Raw genomic sequence first — 2,783 nt, forward strand, 5'->3', positions numbered from 1 at the left:
AAAAAAAAAAACGTTTTAGCGAGGTTAAACACAACAGAATTAGTAAATGGCAAACGAGAATCTAATTGTTAATTGTTGTGTGCATGTGAAATTATACAATATTGTTCAGTAAAAGCTATTGATTGTCAAGTTTGTGGTACTCCTGATGAGTATTTTATTTATACACAAGTTGTGAGTAATAATTCCTGAAAATACCCACTATGCCAAGAGAAAAATTCTGATTCGTACTTTAATTTATTGTTTGTAAATTAATGGTCAGTTGTAAAAAAATATATATTGTAAATGTAATTAAATGGGGCATTAATGTAAAGTTATGGCTTGGTTTTATCTCAAACCTTCACTCCTTCAGAGGAAAATGATGGAAATCATAAGAGGAAATGCTTAAAAATGCATTTTTAACACAATATTTTAAGATAACAAGTAATTTATCTCATTATTTTATGATTCCAAAGAGTGCTTTGTCATGATAACAATTTAAATGTCATTATCCCAGTAATAAAAGACTGTTTAGTTGACATAATTAGTTAAAATACTGTTCTTATTATTTTATATTTAAGATATAAAAAGCAATTTGAACAGCTGAGAAAAACACAAATAACACATACTGGATAATATCCATTGGTGTTTTTTATTATGAATGTTAACAAATAGTGAAATTATTAGTATTCACACATCATGATTTAACTATTGGGGGCTGAGTTAATTTGCCATTAACTATGTGTGATTTTTGATTCGGGTCTCTGTTCCAATGAGAAAAAAAATGGCTTCACTATTGCAAAAGAACACATTTTGTACAGATCTCCTGTTTTACTGGACATAACGTTTATGTTTTTTGGGCTCAGTCGGTCTTTCAAATCACATAAATAAAGAAATTGTTGAAGAATCTTTCCAGAGAAGTTGAATTGCTGGATTCTTTGTACCACACACTTCAGAATATAAAAGCTAAATTGTCTTTTCTGAACAAAAATTCACAGTAGAAGAACTTGTAAGTAAAACTGTAAAGCCTCAATCTAACTTTCCATTTTCTCCAATGACTTTTCAGTCTGCCATTTTTGAAGCACAAATCAACTTATTTGTCTTGACAGTGATGCTTTTGGGTCCGTTATGGCAGCGTTCACACCTGTGAGCTTTCCACTCCTGTGGTGCTTTTTCTTAACCATTAAATGGCCCCTGCACTGACTGCAGGTTATCAAACCAGTCAGCCAGTCAGCACAGGCTGCAGAAGAAACCACTCATTTCTAAAACACACAACGTGGTCGTGCAAAAATTAAACGCAGAATGGCAAAAAAATGTGAGTTGTATTTTGGAATATCTCAGTGAACATCGTATTTAGAGGCATTTTCCCACTGAGACAAGTTTTTACAGAATCCAATCTGATTGCACAGTTCAATGGACAAATTCTCAGAACCTGGTTTGTCGAGATTATACACCTTGATCAGGAAACAAGAGCAATTACCTACGTATCTGCAGTGTGTGTAGTTCTGTTTAAAAGATAAAACCTTTTGACGTCAAGTTCTGTTGAACATTGCGATTAATATCTCTTTGAGTTCACAGTTTACAGAAACAGAGTTTTAATCCTGGCAGAAATATTTTGATATTCCCACCAGAAGTGTCCCTGACTGCACCAGCGGTGCTACAGCTAGCTGCTGCCATTTACACTTGCAAAAAACAAACAAACTGTGTAATCAGAAATTGACGGCAATGTAAAAGTTAAAAAAATAGCTTTTGCATGAACTGCTTTGACGTTTTTGAAGATTGCAGCAATTCACTTAAGTCTTTGCTGCACTCTGACTAATAGCTCGTTAATGCAATCAGAATTAAACCCTATTTTTCTAAAACGAGGTTGTTCAAAGATCTATCTTCAACAGGTAAGATATTGACTGTTCAAACCCTTTCCACAGAGTCTCACTTCAAAAGAGCTGAACTAATGCTTGGAGGGATTTATTCTTTCTTCGATTTTAGTAGCTTTAATGAGTTGAATCTGTGATTCATAAAGATATTTAAAATCTTTAGTGACACACGTTCTGACAAAACAGGCTAAAAATGTCTTCCTTACTAAAGCATGAGCATCGTGGTTCACTTCAAATAAATCCACTGCAGTCAAAGCCTCTGATCTACGTGATAAAACGTAAAAACAGTTTCTATCTCGCCGTTCTTTTCGTTTGTGTCCCCATTCTCCCCGATGTCAGGCTCAACTGTCTGTTAAAACCAGCGCTTCACTGCACATTCCTTCTTTTCTCCTCCCGTTGTCTGTTTTCCCAGCTGTTCGCTTCAGCAGATCAATATACTGGCTCAAAGTTAGTTTCCTTAGAGACACCTAAATAAGACTCGTGCACTCGTTACTTCATCATCTGAGTGCTCAAGTAATGTCACAGCTGACAACCTGGCTTGTGGGCAGCAAAATAAATCGGAAAGATTTTTGGAAAATAGTGTATTTAAGAAGTTTAATTCTTGGGAATGCAATGAAAAATCTAGCATGGCCCGTTTCCAACCCCTGGGAAGGCCTCACGAGGGGTTTTTATCCACACATTCACAGATGCAGGGGGACAATAAAGCCCAAAGACTCCAGAAACTTCCATGGAAACAGACATATGGCAGCTTTTTTTTTTTTTTTTCAGCCACAAATTTTGAACTAAATATAGCTTTTAAAGATAATATGTCATGATTTGGGTTTTTTTTTTAGACTTCTTCAGCACTTTTTGTGCATGTAAAAGGCACACAATTTTATGAAAGCCTAAACCAGGAGGAGTAGTTCTCCTGCACAAAAGACACTGCTGCTAACT

At 35.2% G+C, this 2,783-nt stretch overlaps 1 protein-coding gene across 1 annotated transcript in view; it reads left to right on the plus strand.

Moving 5' to 3' along the window:
• The window catches only part of LOC119617832 (multidrug and toxin extrusion protein 1-like), a 6,759-nt gene extending 4,438 nt beyond the window's left edge, over positions 1 to 2,321 (plus strand). The window contains exon 10 of the mRNA XM_037980530.1: positions 2,263 to 2,321. Coding sequence (XP_037836458.1) covers positions 2,263 to 2,321 — 59 coding nt within the window. The remainder of the gene's footprint in view (positions 1 to 2,262) is intronic.
• The last annotated feature ends 462 nt before the right edge of the window (positions 2,322 to 2,783 follow it).

Source organism: Kryptolebias marmoratus, linkage group LG2 (assembly GCF_001649575.2).
Source record: "Kryptolebias marmoratus isolate JLee-2015 linkage group LG2, ASM164957v2, whole genome shotgun sequence".
Taxonomy (NCBI): Eukaryota; Metazoa; Chordata; class Actinopteri; order Cyprinodontiformes; family Rivulidae; genus Kryptolebias; species Kryptolebias marmoratus.